The sequence below is a fragment of the Aspergillus steynii genome (assembly GCF_002849105.1).
Source record: "Aspergillus steynii IBT 23096 chromosome Unknown P170scaffold_5, whole genome shotgun sequence".
NCBI classification, from domain to species: Eukaryota; Fungi; Ascomycota; class Eurotiomycetes; order Eurotiales; family Aspergillaceae; genus Aspergillus; species Aspergillus steynii.
Genome location: NW_020194402.1, coordinates 1935744 through 1949818, shown reverse-complemented (window position 1 = coordinate 1949818; position 14075 = coordinate 1935744). Strand labels below are relative to the sequence as shown.

General features: G+C 54.9%; 5 protein-coding genes across 5 annotated transcripts; 2 read left to right on the top strand and 3 right to left on the bottom strand.

Annotated features, from left to right (window-relative positions):
- Nucleotides 1-48: 48 nt before the first annotated feature.
- Nucleotides 49-3446, bottom strand: P170DRAFT_359288 (putative PB1 domain protein; the record flags this gene model as incomplete). Its single annotated transcript, XM_024844344.1, has 6 exons — nucleotides 49-289; nucleotides 359-1155; nucleotides 1228-1437; nucleotides 1751-2845; nucleotides 2910-3245; nucleotides 3297-3446. Coding segments are annotated over 6 exons (2829 nt in total), but the record flags the coding sequence as incomplete, so codon positions are not given.
- A 1524-nt stretch (nucleotides 3447-4970) lies between these two features.
- P170DRAFT_447918 (copper chaperone CCS1) lies at nucleotides 4971-5932 on the bottom strand (the record flags this gene model as incomplete). The annotated part of the gene is made up of 4 exons (XM_024850925.1): nucleotides 4971-5494; nucleotides 5569-5703; nucleotides 5772-5844; nucleotides 5915-5932. 4 exons carry the CDS (start codon nucleotides 5930-5932, stop codon nucleotides 4971-4973), a joined length of 750 nt encoding a protein of 249 aa, XP_024703417.1.
- Nucleotides 5933-5970: 38 nt separating this feature from the next.
- Nucleotides 5971-8114, top strand: P170DRAFT_437822 (Pkinase-domain-containing protein). Its single transcript, XM_024849454.1, has 3 exons — nucleotides 5971-6796; nucleotides 6874-7288; nucleotides 7346-8114. The coding sequence occupies exons 1-3, from the start codon at nucleotides 6240-6242 to the stop codon at nucleotides 7790-7792; spliced, it is 1419 nt and encodes a 472-aa protein (XP_024703416.1). The 5' UTR covers nucleotides 5971-6239; the 3' UTR covers nucleotides 7793-8114.
- A 295-nt stretch (nucleotides 8115-8409) lies between these two features.
- P170DRAFT_510802 (uncharacterized protein) lies at nucleotides 8410-10220 on the bottom strand (the record flags this gene model as incomplete). Its single annotated transcript, XM_024854815.1, has 3 exons — nucleotides 10039-10220; nucleotides 8972-9983; nucleotides 8410-8925 (listed from the first exon to the last, which is right to left on the bottom strand). Exons 1-3 carry the CDS (start codon nucleotides 10131-10133, stop codon nucleotides 8410-8412), a joined length of 1623 nt encoding a protein of 540 aa, XP_024703415.1. The 5' UTR covers nucleotides 10134-10220.
- A 440-nt stretch (nucleotides 10221-10660) lies between these two features.
- P170DRAFT_456765 (DUF185-domain-containing protein) lies at nucleotides 10661-14072 on the top strand (the record flags this gene model as incomplete). Its single annotated transcript, XM_024851648.1, has 8 exons — nucleotides 10661-10863; nucleotides 10936-11078; nucleotides 11161-11544; nucleotides 11598-11948; nucleotides 12415-12531; nucleotides 12594-12863; nucleotides 12925-13126; nucleotides 13186-14072. Exons 1-8 carry the CDS (start codon nucleotides 10815-10817, stop codon nucleotides 14070-14072), a joined length of 2403 nt encoding a protein of 800 aa, XP_024703414.1. The 5' UTR covers nucleotides 10661-10814.
- Between the last annotated feature and the right edge of the window lie 3 nt (nucleotides 14073-14075).

Here is a 14075-nt window from a genome sequence, read left to right as displayed (position 1 = left end):
ACGCTCACACAGGTATACACAGAAAGGTAGGGGAGGGGAGACAGTCCATCAAAAAACCAAATCCCAGACCACCAACCACGTGCACAGTCCGACAGTCCCCCAGAACACGGCCTGTGCTACACTGCGCTGCTCCGTCGCGCGCTTCAGCTCCTTGTTTCCCTGCCCGATGTTCGTCTGCGTGGTGGTCACGTCCGTTGCCAATTGACTGATGAAGTCCTCCTGGGTCGAGAGATGCGAGACAAGGGTTTGCTGGAGGGAGGAGATCTCGAGGAGGGATTTTTCGGCGTTTCTGTGATGAGGCCCGTTAGTTTCTGTTTTCTTTTTCACTCGTAGATTAGATGATAGGGAGAGACCATACTGGACTTTGCTCAACGTGTCCTCATAGTACTTCACCATGGAATCGTTCTCCTCCGCAAACAGCTGCAACTGCTCCGGCGACAGCTCCGCCTCGATGGCCTTGACCTCGTCATCATCCATCGTCGACTTCGGTCGATCATAGACATGCCCATCGCCGTCGAGCAAAGCACCACCTTGGCTCGTACTCGCCCCCCCAGCAGCAGCAGCAGCCGAAGAAAGACCCCTCGAGCGACCCACGCCGCCGCCGCCAGCGGCCTTATACAGGACGCTCTTCTCCTTCTCGCGCGCGCGCTCAATCCGCCGCTCAACCATCCCCCGCTGCAGCACGACCGCGTCCTCGAGCCCGCGCCGCAAGAACCAGAGTACATTCTCGCGCACCGCCTTGATCGTCTTCTCGAGCTCTTCGTCGCGGATCTGCTCGGCTGTCTTCCCTTGATTGTCATCTGCTGCGGTCACAGCATCCCCGCCGGACAGGGCGTCCCCCGCGGCCCATTTCCACAGCAGTCGCGCGGCGGCGCCCCCGTGGCCGTACTTCTTGCGGAGCACCCCCGTCTGGGTGTCCTGGCGGAGGGTCTCGGCGGAGGAGAGCGTGGAGATGGAGTTGCTGAGATCGTGCAGGAGGAGCGTGGTGGAGGAGTCGACGTTGTCGCGGTCGGATTCGGAGAGGGATTGCGATTTCGGGTCCGTGGGTTGGCGGGCGGGTGTGGTGGTGGTTGTGGTGTGACGGGGGGCCGTGATGGAGAGGTATGAGGGCCGGATGGAGTGGAGGTATTTGAGGAGGGAGGAGATGTGGGAGTTCTGAGGTTTGATTCGTGAGGTTTAGTATGGGGATGCTCTTTCGGAGAGGGAGGGAGCAGTGAGTTGGCTTACGATGCGGTGTGCTTCCTTGAGGAACTCGTCCGCTCGGTCGACGGCGAGGTAGCGGGTGGGGGGAATTGGCGGGCTGCCTCTCGCCTGGCAGAGATGGGAGAACTCGACTGTGAGGTCGGTCATGGTGGTGGTGGTGGTTGGAAAGCAGGAGGGTGGAGAAGGGTGAGAAACTTGGACGTTGGAATGGATGGAAGATGCCAACGGATGACGCTGTCAACAATGCCGGTCCCGTGATCTGCAAGCCCTATCCATCTAATCTTATCTACAGCCCTCAGTCTTACAAACTGGTAGGATTTGTGCTGTGGAAGTGTCATCTCATCCGAGGAATCCAGATTTATGTACAGATTTCGTCAATCGTCGAAGGGTATAAACATGCAACAAACACCATGCAACAATGCAACGCCGCCTAGACGCCATTCCTTATCCCGACATCAAATCATCGTGCGTTCTTCAACCCAGATCTATAGCCGCGAGTTAGTGTTGGATTCGGTGTCATCGGCAGTAGGAAAGCTGTATCACGTACCTCCATTTTCCCCATCTCACTGCCCTCTCGTCGGGCGGTCTCCCGCGCAGAGATCACCAGCAGATCCAGGTCTTCCTGGTCCACCATGGTGATCATGTCCCCTTCGTCCTGCATCTTGATCTTCAACAGAGAATTGAACCCAAATTTTTCACGGATCTTTCTCTCAAACTCGCCGAACTCTACCGCGGGCCCGATCATGATATACCGGGTATCTTCATGCGCGTGCACCTTGACCCGGAATTTGCGCACTTCCGGCCGGCGGGAGCCGGTACGCCTCGAGTTTCGAGCCGGGGATCGAGGCCGTGACCGCGTGCCAACTAGCTCAAAGTCATCATCTGCCGCCCCGTCCTCCTCGCAAGCCTCGCTGGCGTACTCCTCTTCCTCGTCGATAAACCGCTCTTGATGCCGAGGAACCCCACGTCGCCCCCCATTGGCTGGCGCTCGAGGATAGGAGCTATATCCCTCTTCCGTGTGCATGAGAGGCGCTCCTGCCGAGAAACTCGTCTCGCTGATCCCCCGCCGATGGCCGATTTGCCGGCCCCGCGTCGGCTCGGGACCGCTGGGAAAGCCTCGCGAGTAGGGACGAGAAGACGGGCCTCGCGGTTCAGAGGCCGTCCGAGTGGTTCCAATTCGAGGTTTTTCCGACGGCGCCGGGTCCGTACCATTTCGACCGGTGATATGAGCCCCCGGCCGATCGAGGTCGAGCCGCGGCGGTCGCGCTGCACGAACAGACCCTGGCCGACTGTTCAGCCCCAGACTAGCAGCGGAGCTGCCAGCACTTGCTTTGTCCGGGTCTGGAGGCGGCGTAGGGGGGAATAGGTTTCGATTGAGTGGTGGCTCGGAGTGCTGACGGCTCCGACCCGAGGCCGCCTTTTGCACCAGCTGGGCTGCGATGTGTGGGGGAACCTCACCTCCCCGGTCATCTAACCGTTCTAACGCTGACTGGGTTCGTTTATGACCGGTGGGTGTACTGCTCCGGTCCGAAGCAGCGATCAGCCTTGCTTTGCCTAGGTAGTCCTTGGTCTTGAGATTCTTGACTTTTGCCTCGTTGGGCCGATAGACAACCCCGACCGGGATCGAGAACACCGTGTAACCCTAGCGGAAGTTTAGTCCTCAGGGGTTATCCTTTCTGTCTGGCTGAAAAGATGATTTGACATACCTCGGCTCGTTCTCGAATCGCATCGTCGATGACTCCGTGATCCGGCGTAACCTTCTCCTTCGCTGCATACTCGAGATCCTGCATTCCAGGTGCCATCTGTCGCAGATAAATGTAGCACAGACCGCGGTTGAAGAGGACCTCGCACGAGAAGAGCCTGAATTTCAGGCCCAGCTGCTCGTAGTCGATGGACGTGTTGCCACGCAGGTAGAGTAGAGTGTCGTTGAAATTGGCTAGCGCTTCCTCAAAGTCGCCCAGCAAAAAGTTGGACACTCCCTCCTGAAAGTAGGCAATGGCGAGATACTGGTCCAGACTGACGGCACGTTGGTAACACTCGACCTACGTTTTGTCAGCATCTGGGTGGTACATGTCCTACTCCAACGTACATACCGCTTTTTCATGTTCGCCCAGGGTGGCATAAATCACACCACAGTTGAAACAAATCTTGGACGTATCGGCAATGGCAGTGAAGACACGGAGGGCATCGTCAAACTCCTGGCTGTCATAATGTTCGAGGGCCAGCACCCACGTTTCGATTTCCTACCACCCTGATTAACCCAAGTGCGTCTTCTCGGGGGCGGGGCCCATGTCTTTGCCATACCTGTTTTAGGGACATTGTTCTCGGGAAGTCCGTGCCTCCGCTCCACCGGTGTAGTTGGAGGAGCTCACGGGAGGGATGGTCTAGCGTTTCGTCAGCCCGACGGTGTGGTTTCTGACGATTCTATAGAGACACCCGAGAGGCACAGCCACCGCTCCGCTGGACGAGGGAGAAGCCCGACAAGACCACACGAGATGCCCGCCCGAGTCAATAAATATATTTGCTCCGGCAGCCAAGAAATGGACCGTTTAGTCTCCGACCACGTAGAGAACAGGGATATTAATTGACCAGGCCAAGAAACCGGGTTCTCAGCTGCGGAGGGAGGGGAACGACAGAGACCCCAGTGGGAAGAAAAAAGGGGGCCGGTCACGATGGGATTGTCAGCTTGAGCAGAAAGGTGATAGTCAATCACAGAACGGGGAACGGGGGAAGTGCCACTTTGCGACGGACCAAGCGCAATGGCAGACCGGGAATGAGGGAGTTGGGTGGAGAGAATCGAGATAGATTGGGGATATATTTAGATCACCGGGGGAGTCAATTCTCCAGGAATGGGACGCTAGTGGTTATGACAAGCAGATAGTAGACCGATAATGGCGTGGTCCGATCAGCATCCCACCGTCCGGCCCAGCGCGGTCGATTGAGGAGGGGAATTTGATGATTTGACCCCGCTGGCAGAAGGAGTGGCTCTCGCTCTGGGTACGACCGTTGGTGGATGGGGATTGAACTCTCAATGCCCGGTGGGATGGCAACACGACGCCGGGGATCTATATCTGGTATACCGGCGGCGACAGTGGTGGATAGGGGACAGAAATGACCGCAGAGATGGAATTGATTGCGAGGGACCGAGAAAAAGGAGGACAGGGAAGCAGGCTACCAAGACAGCTAGCGTGCAGAGATGCAGCAGCAAGGAACAGCGCGAGAGGAAGAAAGTCGAGGATAAAAATAACCCGCGAGAGGGGAAGCCGCCGGCTGATTGGCCGCTGCAGGGGGAGTCACATCGCCAACCTCAGGCAGTCATTTTGCTGTTTGCCGCGGATTCTCACGTACGGACTTCGACTTCGACTTCGACTATGACTGACTATCACCATGATTATGACTCTGCCTACGACTACCCACGGAATGACTGGACTATGACCATCACTGTCAACTGCTACACACACTCCGTACAGACATCGTATACTCCGGAGCACATTAAACTTCGCCGTCCCCGCCACGGCGCTTGCAGCATCGCTCGATGTCCAAGCTCACTCGGTAGTCTCTCGCCTGCTGCAAATCCTGCGTGCCACTGCCCAATGATCGTCGCGCGAGTATTTTTATCGTGGCCCGCCTGCATACGTCCAATGGTCAGGTGAAGTTCCTGGCTCCACCGTCCGGCACTTCCTCGTGGGATATCACATACATTCATTCATTCATTCGAAGGGAAAGAGGAACGACTAACGTCAAGAGGGACTGAGGGACTGAGGGTCTTACGCCATTCCCTGGGCCACCTGTTCCTGGCGCTCCTGCCACACATTCTTGCCCGAGCAGGAGCACACCATCTTATCATTGTCCCACACGCCCGCACTGCGAGCGATCACTCCAACCAGCGTATCCGCGTCGTCCTTGCGGAATGGCCCATCCTTCGACTTCGACACCACCATACTGCGCCCAATCATCTCCCAGATGGCCACCGGTCGGTCCAGAAACACGTTTCCGCGTCCCTGGGCGTCCACATCCACTCGCCCAAACACCCCGCGAGGCTCCTTGACCGCCGTCGTCTCCGTCCCCAGCACCGTCGACTTCAGCGCCTCCCAGATCCCGCCCGTGGAGGTCGCGCCCTGGGAGATGTCCCCCGCCTGTCGCACGGTGGCCCAGTACTGTCCCGGCGCCAGTCCGTTGATGGTCAGATCCACCAGAGTCATGCTCGGAGACACTTGCACCATGCGCGCCAGTCCGCGGATCTTATTGGAGACCGTGGTCGAATGGGTTTCGAGGATGCACACGGCGGAGCCTACGGACGTATCATCGCGCGAGTTAGCCTGGGCGGCGGCTCGAGTAGACCATGATTCCGGATTTCACACGTACTATTGGATGTTCCACTGCCCCGTAGAATCGCATCTCGACCCGTAGCCTGGATGGCGGTGACGATGGAGCTCGGCGCCGCGGTGCCTTCGATGAATACGAGCTGACCCTTGAGATCCGCTTCGACTTTGTTGACTCCTAGTGGGCTGATCAATGCTCTGATCCTCCCGATGCAATTTCCGACCCAGCAGGATGGCGTGCCGTACCTTCGACCTTTTTCAGGGACGAGGAGATATCCTTGACGCAGCCATCGCAGGTCATCGGGACCGCGAAGGTTGTCTGTGCGGATGCGTCAGTTCGAGTAGGTGGAAGACTATGCGCCGACAGCGCCATCCACGGGCCTACCAACCTGGAAGGGTTCAATCATGACGGATCGGACAGCAAGAAATCACGGTAGGGAAAGTAATACAGACACAAGAGAGTCCAAGTAAAACCAAAAGAGCGTGGCGGCACGAGAGCAAAGGGGAGGGCAAAAAGGCCGACGGAAGAAGGCGGGGATGCTTTGAAATCCGCCGCCAAATCAAACGGCGTCATCCAATTATCGCCCTTCTCGGCCCTTCACCTTCATCCATCTCTCCCTTATTAATCCAGCACGTCATACGACCCATCCCAATTCCTCGAATTCTAGCCTTTCGAATTCGCTCGCTCGCTTTCTCGCTCGTACCCGGTTAATTATGTCCTCCAAGTCCCGGTGGGCCGACGACGACCCCGAGACCGAAGCCATCGTCGCCCAACGCAAGCGGGAAAAGGAAGAGAAGCGACGCGCCAAAGCCGAGAAACAACGCCAGCTCGAGCAACGACAATCTCAACCTCAACCTCCCTCCGAAACCAATGGTGATACCGACGCGCCTCCCAAGAAACGCCGACGACTATCCAATGAGCCCGCGGAGGACCAGGAGCTGCCCGAGTCCGCCGATCCAGGAAATGAGAAACAGCAAGCATCCCGGGTGAAATCGAAGCTGCTGCGCTTTCCGGGGCAAGGATGGGGTCCCTGTCGCCATGTGGACAATTTCGAACGCTTGAATCACATCGAAGAAGGCTCGTATGGATGGGTCAGCCGAGCGAAGGACATCGTAACCGGCGAGGTCGTGGCTCTGAAGAAACTCAAGATGGAGAACTCGCCGGACGGGTTCCCTGTGACTGGCCTTCGAGAGATCCAGACTCTATTGGAAGCGCGCCATAAGAATGTTGTTTATCTCCGAGAGATTGTCATGGGGAATAAAATGGATGAGTACGAGCTCCCTTGATCGTCATGAATGCGCCCGGAGATAAAAAATTTGAACACCAGCTAACGAACATCCACAACAGCGTTTTCCTAGTGATGGATTTCTCCGAGCATGACCTTAAAACCCTCCTTGATGACATGCGCGAGCCATTCCTCCCCTCCGAAACCAAAACCCTCATGCTCCAAGTTCTCTCCGGCCTGGGCTTCCTCCACTCGCAATGGATCATGCACCGCGATCTCAAGACCTCGAACCTCCTCATAAATAACCGTGGCGAGCTCAAAATCGCCGACTTCGGTATGGCACGATACTACGGAGACCCGCCTCCGAAGCTGACCCAGCTGGTCGTGACGCTGTGGTACCGGTCGCCAGAGCTGCTTCTCGGCGCTGAGAAGTACGGCACGGAGATTGATATGTGGAGTATCGGGTGTATATTCGGCGAGCTTCTAACCAAGGAGCCATTGCTGCAGGGCAAGAATGAAGTCGACCAAGTTTCCAAAGTATGTGATTTCCTGGCTGAGCATCTTTGTACCGGCAGAGTTAACACCTCCATCTAGATTTTCGCTCTCACCGGCCCTCCTACAGCCCAATCCTGGCCTGGATTTAGATCCCTCCCAAATGCGAAATCTCTCCGTCTTCCACCGACATCCGATTCATCAGGGAGTCTTCCCTTGCTGCCTCGATCGAAATTTCCCTTCCTGACGAACGCCGGTCTTCACCTTCTCTCTTCACTATTGGCGCTGAACCCCAGCATACGCCCAACCACCCAAGAATGTCTGTCTCACCAGTACTTCCGCGAAGATCCCCGCCCTAAGCCTAAGGAAATGTTCCCCACGTTTCCATCCAAGGCGGGGATGGAGAAGCGGAGGCGCCGCGAGACCCCCGAGGCGCCTAAGCGCGGCCAGGACGCTCCGAAGCTGGACTTTGCGAGTGTCTTTGGTGGTGGCCAGGCTGGTGGCGACACGGGGGAGACGGGAGCAGGTTTCACCCTCCGGCTGGGCTAAGTGCAATCGGTGCCATTGAAACTGATGTTTGACGTGACAAACGCACATACAGACGCAACTCGGTCCCGGCCAAAACACCATTTTGGTCTGCAAGGATGTCCCTAGTTTGTGTTGCAAAATACTAAAGCAACGAAATACTTGGAGAATTTGCATTTTCGAACCATTCTACCCGATTTGATGCTACTCAATATAGACGCTGGAGAGTATTTCTGGGGGTTGTACATTAATATAGATCAATGGACTAATGATTTTATCGACGGAATGCGGCTTCAATTAGACCAGAGAAATCCGGGAAACAAGCCCAGCCCGGAAAAGTATATTACTAGGTGCATGTATGAACTGCTATCAATATAACAATACGCGCCAACAGCCATATATTCAAGGAATAATCCTTAGAAGCAGCAACCTCCGCAAAGACTGTCCTATCCTACTAAGATGCCAAAAGACCCTGGGACCAACCGCGTGCTATAATATAGCCTTACAGACTCCTAACAATGTAGCATTGTGACTTTATGCGTCGAAGACCTTTAAGCGTCATTTGTTGTCACAGACCAGGTACGGAAACGAGTGAACAAGGTCAACTCGGTAGGTAGATAGCTCCTTGGGTGTTAAGGAGCTCAGGAGAGATATCGTCTTAAAAACAGGGGATAAGTAACCAGATATTCGTCCGTAGAATCACTTGCGTCGCGGCCTCTTCGGCGTGGCCCTGACAGCGGCATGCGTATTGGACTTCCTGGCCCGATGACTTCAGGAATGTCTTGCGTTCGAACCGATGGATTGCGCTCGAAACTAGGATCACTGTACAGGCTGTCGTTGCTAACGAGCCTTCGCTCGGCTTTCGTAGGGTTATCGCCCCGATCCGGGTGGAACCCGCTCGTCTTGCCATCGACGAGGAAAAATTCGTCTCCCATTGTTACCAGGGATGGTAGGTCCTCGTTTTCAGCAGGCGACCATAGAACGTTGGAAACAGAAGTGATGTCGGTGGTTGTCCCCTCTTCACTTGGCCGATTTGACCACGCCGCCTGATCGCCGAAGAAATCGTTGGAGTCCACCAAATCGCTGCTTTCGGGAACAGGCGACAGACTGCGACTCCAATCACCACTTTGCACTTGGATCCTGATATTGCAAGATCCCTATCTGCAGTTAGCATTGCTCAGTTAACATCATCAGGTAACACACATTGGACTGGACCTCTCCATTGCTCCGACTCGACTCTCTCTCGGTGCTAGACGAGCGAGATGGGTATAGAAACCCTGTGCTTGTCCGTTTGGGGGAACCTGGACTTGATTCATTGGACCCCGGACCCGCAAGGCTCATATCAGGGCTTTCATGAATGTTGAGACGATCCAAGGCCCCGAGAGTGTCCATCATAAGATCGATGTCACTCAACTCGACGAAATTTAGCTCATGAGCGCGTGGAGGTACCACAATATCCTCATCGGCGATGCCTTTTTCGGCTTCACTAGTTCGGACCGAGTGATTGCTTGAATCTGGCGAGTTACTGTCAAGCGAGGGATGTGCCACGCAGCGTGAAGAGGCCATGGTTTTACCAACCCGTCCGATCTCCGACCCGTCGACGCCGCTGGACGCGTTCACTGCTGATTTTTCTGCATTCTCACTGGCCGATTCATGCACGCGAGAATTGAGTACAAAATCTGTGAGAGCTGGAGTAAGGGGATTTGATGATTCTTCACTTCTTCTCGTGAAAGGCGAGAGATCAGCCAATGCCGATGAGAATCGCGACATGGGTACGGGACTATCCTGGTCATGGGCCAAGGGAGAAGATTTGCATTTGGTTCGATGCAAGTGAGACCCGAATTCGACATCTTCTTCTGTACTTGCTTCGGATACCGAGGATGGGAATATATTCTCTTTCTGGTCAGAATATTCTTCCGGCCAAGGACAAGACCTCAGCGTTTCGCCATCGTGACGGGAGCCATCCACTAGAGGACGTTTCTGCATCCCTGATCTGAGAGCTAGAAGCCCGGAGCGTGCTTTCCGTATAGATCTCTTAGAAAAGCTTTGCATCCAACCCTCAGAGCCTAGGTTACTAGGCTCTTCTGGAGGAAAGTAACTGTCGTCAAACCACGACGACGCAGGGGCCATAGGATTGTGCCGAGGGTCCAACGGGTTAAAGACCGGATAAACACTTCGCTCGCATATCTGCGGAGAGTTGGAAGGAACGGTAGCCCTAAGTTCAGCAATCAACACTCAATTCCAAGCATGGCGAGCTATATTAGTCCTACCTGACTCTTCTTGCTGGCGACGGGCGAACCACAACGGATGAAGGCAGCGTCAGGTAGCGTCTACCAAAGTCGCTGCTTTGATTGTCCGAGGCCATGTCGTATCAGAGGACGTTGTTCACCATGAAGCGACTTCGAGGAGAGACAGTCGGTACCAGCGAGGCAAGATCGAAGACTTGCGAAAGCACTGAAGAAGACGACGGTATTGGGTTAGGGCTGTAAGAGATGAATCACAGACAAACAAATCGCACAGCTCACAATCCGTTGAAAGAGCGAGATGAACGTTGGACTAAAGGATTTCACAATGTCGGACAGAAAAGAATCCAAAAACAGAGCACGAAGGCAGCTAGGAGAGGCTGGTTCCCCAGCTTCCAGTCCATCTTCGCCCTGCGCATCGTTCCTGCCCCGGAAGTTCCAGGAGGGAAAATCGGTCGGGTGGAAAGATATTAAACCCAAAGTGTCTGAAGCCGAGTTGATTACAAGGCAGAGAGACATTGCAGCATGCACAGCAGCGTACGTCGGACATGGCGAGGGGGATGCGCGGGTCAAATTTGGTGTTGCGCAGCGTCCGGCATAAATAATGGAACCTCCAAACTTACCCCAAGCCTCTCTCTCTCCTCTCACTCACTTTCACTCCCTTCTTGCTGACCACACCTATCCCTCAATTTTCCTCCTGTCCTTTATCCACGAACTCGGTCATTCTCTCGGTGGGATCTTATTATTCTCTTGTCGTCCTTCTCTATTTAAGTCAACTCCGCCGGAGCTCCCTAATTTCCGTCATGGCCCGCGGCCAGGAAGCTGTCTCTTTTGACCAGATTATCAACGCTGGTAGGGGTCCCGCAGACATCCCAACCTGCCATCGTCGAGACAATTCGCTAAATTGCATCGGATGAAATTTAGACCGACAGAAGAAGAAGAACGAAGAACTTGCAAACCGAATCCTCGGCAAGAATCGAAGGGCGAGCGCACCTGGCTCGGGCTCTGGCAACAAAGCGCAGAATGCGACATCAGGGAGCCTAGCGAGTCGAATCGGCGTGGCTAAGGTAACTTTGGAGAACACCTTGCTTTCCGAACGATTTCCCTTTCCAGCGGACTGACTTGCGGTCATTTTCGTCGACCTTTTAGCGCTCGGCACCTGCACCCAACGTCAAGCCCAAGAACGCGAAACGAGTCCCGTCGGCGCCCGCTCGAGGAGGTGCATCGAATCAAAAACGGCGCCCCCATGAAGATCGCCTGATTTCAGCTCTCAACCCGGCCAGCGGACAAGCCTCAATTCGGGAGGGACCCGTTGGGATTTCGATCAAGGGAGCTTCGGGGCCATTCGTTGTCATCGGAAGCAACTTTGCGCCCGGTACCACCGCCGCGGATATCCAGTCTACAATCGAGCCTATGTCGGGGCAGATCCTGAAATGCTGGGTGACATCGCATGAGCCTACCGTGACCGCGGAGATCACGTTCGCCGAAAAATGGGCGGCGGATAACGCAATTGCGAACCTTCACAACCAGAGGGTAAGATTTTGACAATGATTGTTCCACCTAGGTTAAAGCTAACTTTTGCGAAGGCGGATGGCCTGATTCTTTCCATGCGAATGAAGCCAACGGGTGGTTCCAAGGCGAAGCGCGACCTCTTCAGCCGGTCGACTGGCTCGGGATCCCACTACTCCGAACCCTCCTTTAACGATCTTCGAGAGCAAGCAGACCGTGAGCGCCGCTTGCATCGCGGAGCCGAGCCTACAGTTCAGAACGGAAATTATGGGTTCGGTGAGCAGAATGGGGACCTCTTCGCTCGAGAAGATACTCGGGGCGCCGGTCGCAATAATAGACGAAACCTCAGAGGCCGAAACCAAGGAAGAGGCGGCAGGAACACGAACCAAGACGCCAACGATCAGGGTCTCTACAGTGATCAAATGATGGTTGATGCTCCTCAAAGCTCGAGAAGCCGAGGAAATCGGAACCGATAGGAGTTGGCTACTGGCAGTTAATTTGGAACAAGCTCTTGGTTATCGATGCCTACCAAAAATGAGGACTAGGAAAGAAAGAGCAAACCAAAAGCGGCATATTGGCGCGTCCGCCTTTTTGTCTACGATTTGAAGGCTTCGGCCATTGGATCTTTGCGTGTACTTGTGTCGAAAGTGATGACCTGTATGAATATTAGCCGACATTTTCTTGGGGGTTTGCATAGAATCGAAGCCGTGCAGAGTAAATGTAAACGAAGTAGAAAAGCACCGCCGGTTGATATGATAACGGCAATCACGTGTCGCGGGACTGCGGAGAAGAATTGGAGAATCCCCGTCTCTGACTGTCCATTCATTCCCTCGGTCTGGTCGAGCTCCGTCATCTGCAAACATGAATCTTGGGAGCAGGCGTGCCCTTACCCAGGTCCTCCGGCGATACCCTAACCGGACGCTGGTTTTTGGATCGCGACGATGCTCATCGACATTTGATACTAGAGAATGGTCTACGCCACTGGCTCGAACTCTAGCCAATGCCATCAAAGTACCTATCTACAACCCCCAGTTAACTAGCAGGTCAGACTGCTAACCGATATCTTCTCGCAGGTAACCGGACCAATTCCCATTGCGGCGTTCATGCGTCAAGTCCTCACCTCCCCCGAAGGCGGCTATTACACCACTCGACCCGAAGGCGACGGAGAAGTTTTCGGAAAGAAAGGTGACTTTGTCACATCGCCAGAGATATCCCAGGTTTTTGGAGAGCTGGTTGGCGTATGGACGATAGCAGAATGGATTGCGCAGGGCCGGACGCGCAGTGGGGTTCAATTGATGGAAGTCGGTCCGGGCAAGGGGACGTTGATGGATGATATGCTTCGTGTGCGTCAATTGCTCACCTGGCCGGATCTTTGTGGCAGATACTGACGGTTTTTATGGATAGGCACTCAGGAATTTCAAGACGTTCACGTCGAGCATTGAAGCAATTTATCTGGTGGAAGCTAGTCCTACGCTTCGAGAGGTCCAGAAACAGCGCCTTTGCGGTGATGCAGCCATGGTGGAAACCGACATTGGCCACAAAAGCACCAGCAAATATTTCGACGTTCCGGTGATCTGGGTGGAAGACATCAGGCTATTGCCTCACGGTAAGTGTTACCGGTATGTTGGAAACCTGCAAGGTCACTTGCTAAGATCGTTCCCACAGATGAGAATAAAACGCCGTTCATCTTTGCGCATGAATTCTTCGATGCCCTTCCAATGCACGCCTTCGAATCCGTTCCCCCTTCTCCGGAAAATACACCCCAGGAGAAGGAAATCATGACGCCTACTGGCCCCATCAAGCTGAACGAACCGCAGAAGCCCGCCAACACCCCTCAGTGGCGAGAGCTGATGGTCACATTGAACCCCAAAGCGGTGGACGAAAACCAGGCAGGCGAGCCGGAGTTCTCTCTGACGTTAGCGAAAGCCTCAACGCCGTCGTCCCTTGTTATTCCAGAGATTTCCCAGCGGTACCGGGCGCTCAAGTCCCAGCCCGGGTCCACCATTGAAATCAGCCCGGAAAGTCGCATCTATGCATCGGACTTTGCACGAAGAATCGGTGGCTCGTCGCAACCTCCTCGGACCGCTGCTCGCGAGGGCTCCTCCGCTCCTCCAGCAGCGGCGAAGCGGGTCCCCTCCGGCGCGGCTTTGATTATGGACTACGGAACCATGTCCTCGATTCCCATCAACTCCCTGCGCGGCATTCAGAAACACCAGAATGTGCCTCCGCTTTCGTCGCCCGGACAGGTCGATGTGAGTGTCGACGTCGATTTTACTTCGCTGGCGGAGGCCGCTATCGAAGCCAGCGAGGGTGTGGAAGTCCACGGTCCCATGGAGCAGGGCGACTTCCTGCAGAGCATGGGTATCGCTGAGCGTATGCAGCAATTGCTCAAGGGTATCAAGGATGAGGACAAGCGCAAAACGCTGGAAAGCAGCTGGAAGAGACTGGTCGAAAAGAGTGATGGCGGCATGGGCAAGATCTACAAGGTCATGTCCATTATTCCGGAGAACAGTGGAAAGCGTCGCCCCGTCGGATTTGGCGGAGGAATCTAGACA

Bases quoted from the DNA above. Each gene is read 5' to 3' on its own strand.
- P170DRAFT_437822 (XM_024849454.1), top strand. From the start codon at position 6,240: ATGTCCTCCAAGTCCCGGTGGGCCGACGACGACCCCGAGACCGAAGCC. The intron at 6,797-6,873 runs GTACGAGCTCCC...CATCCACAACAG, and splicing joins ATGGGGAATAAAATGGATGA to CGTTTTCCTAGTGATGGATT. The intron at 7,289-7,345 runs GTATGTGATTTC...ACCTCCATCTAG, and splicing joins AAGTCGACCAAGTTTCCAAA to ATTTTCGCTCTCACCGGCCC.